This window comes from Hylaeus volcanicus, chromosome 1 (assembly GCF_026283585.1).
Source record: "Hylaeus volcanicus isolate JK05 chromosome 1, UHH_iyHylVolc1.0_haploid, whole genome shotgun sequence".
In the NCBI taxonomy this organism is placed as follows: domain Eukaryota; kingdom Metazoa; phylum Arthropoda; class Insecta; order Hymenoptera; family Colletidae; genus Hylaeus; species Hylaeus volcanicus.
This window is the reverse complement of record NC_071976.1, coordinates 3,752,672-3,754,911: the sequence shown is the minus strand read 5'-3', so window position 1 is coordinate 3,754,911 and position 2,240 is coordinate 3,752,672. Positions and strand designations below refer to the sequence as shown.

The following is a 2,240-nucleotide window of genomic DNA, read 5'->3' as shown; positions in this document are numbered from 1 at the left end:
GCCACTTCGTACGCCTATGTTTTATTTCCTCGATAAATATAAGGCTCAACCGTAAGGTCAATGAAAATACATAATTAATTCAAACAATTATTTATGTACAAGTGTATGAGAAAGAAGAATTATCTTCGTTTGTAAATAAGGCTTGCAATACCAACATTTTTACATAGAAATTTCGATTATAATATTACGAAGATTTATTAATTAGAATTAAGGAATACTATTGATGAATAGATACTGATAGTTAAATATTTAATTCCTTTTGAATTTTATGGAGTGAATTTTTATGTAATTGTAAACAGAAATATGCTTGTTTCGTACTGTTGCAGCCACCTAGAGATGGCGTTCGAGCTATGTATTCATCATTCTGAAACAGAGTATTTCTTAAAATTACTCTATGATCAATCAATACAACCAATAATCGAATGACCAAATTAGTGTTTGAATCTGGTTTATAATTTAACCACATTTTGCTTGTCGATATTACTAAGGCATCGTATAATACTTCTTAGAAAACGTTTTCGTATTTGAGACACTAGAGTTTCGTTTCTGTAAACTATTCTGTGGCCTTTCTATTTACGTTACAGAGTGTATAATCTATATAATATACTCTTTTGTATGTCGAGTACTCTTCCTGTTCTGTGGTTGAAAGTACTTTGTGCTTGAGTTTAGTATTTGCTAGTCATAATCAGTTATTGGTCATTAAGTCAGTGCTAGTATGCGCTGGTAGCGAGGGAAATCAAATCTAACTTCCGATATTGCGTTTGGCATTGTTGTATGGTATAAGACTTGTGAAAATGGCTCTCTTGAAGAATTTCGGGAGCTTGTCTAATAAATTATTGATGAAAAATAAATTTGTTTATTCTATTACTAGAAACTTACTCACTGAAGAACAATTTCGTCAGATAGATGACGATGTTAAACGTAAGTATTAAACGATTTCTATAGGTTAAACTTTATTTATTACGTAAGAATCGTTCAGAAGATTTGTTTACAACCATACGAATGATAATAAAAGAAAAAACTCCATACATTGCATAAACTGATTGTGTATAGCTTTTTGTTTCCTTTAGCCAGAGCTTTGAGAAAGTGGTTGCCAGGATTATATCCATTAACAGAAGAAGAGAGAGTGAAAGCTGCGGAAAAATATGGTTTACATCGATCCGAGTACAAACCTTATCCTGATGATGAGTATGGTGCAGGAGATTATCCAGACCTGCCATGGATAGGTGTAGAAGCAAAAGATCCTTATTATCCATGGGATTTCCCTGCTTTAAGGAGGAATTATGAAGAACCTGTAGGTTTATGTTATTAATAAATATGCCATTATATTTCTATATTTGAAATAATTACTTCATGTAGCTGTTTAACGTTGTAGATACATAGGCACTTTGATATGATGGGAGAAGATCGGTTTGCTTATGGTGTTCGAACACAAGTGAATCATTATGTAGGTTCAGTTATTTTTGTAACAGTTTTCCTTGGCTCTTTCGTTATTTATCATTTTATGCCAACAACTAAACCATTTTTAGTAAGTATCAATTATCAAGTATATATATACACACACATATATATATATATTAACAAGTGAATAACTTGTGATTTTAGGCAGAGAAACAGTATCCAGGGCAAGGAAAGGTTCATTATACCTTTGAACCAGCGAAATAGACATAATAACAGAATGTATAGTAACAAACATGTATAATAAACAAATTAAACAAATACTACAATATATAAGTACTTAAACAATTATTTCTATTGAATCTGTACTTTTAATAGCATATTACGTATATTTTTAATTGGGGAATTCATGAAGAATTTTAGAAAAGAGCCATTAATTTGGAATAAATATAGACTAACATTTTTAAATTAATAATAAACCGTGGAACTATTTTTTGTTGTTTGTTTGGTCAGCGCCTCTATCGGGAAAAAGCTCAAGTTTGTTCTCGAATAGTTCTTCTTTTCAACGCTGGATAACACCATTTACCGACATTATGGTAATGTGCTGACTGTGTCGGTAAAAAGAAAAACAATGCAAATGGCGCCATCTAGCACTAAAAAGAGGAACTATTCGAGAACAAACTTGAGCGTTTTCCCGATAGAGGCGCTGATCAAACTCCGAAAAATAGTTCGGTCCTTCAACACTAGGCGGCGCCACTAACTTTTTCTAACGATTTTTTTGTACAGTCGCCATCTAGCTTGAAAAAGAAAAACTATTTTTTCGACAAACTTGAGCGTTATGC

The 2,240-nt window shown here is 32.1% G+C and overlaps 1 protein-coding gene across 1 annotated transcript; it reads left to right on the top strand.

Moving 5' to 3' along the window:
• Window positions 1-431: 431 nt before the first annotated feature.
• LOC128882727 (NADH dehydrogenase [ubiquinone] 1 beta subcomplex subunit 8, mitochondrial) lies at window positions 432-1,721 on the top strand. The gene is made up of 4 exons (XM_054134455.1): window positions 432-921; window positions 1,071-1,294; window positions 1,376-1,528; window positions 1,606-1,721. Exons 1-4 carry the CDS (start codon window positions 795-797, stop codon window positions 1,663-1,665), a joined length of 564 nt encoding a protein of 187 aa, XP_053990430.1. The 5' UTR covers window positions 432-794; the 3' UTR covers window positions 1,666-1,721.
• The last annotated feature ends 519 nt before the right edge of the window (window positions 1,722-2,240 follow it).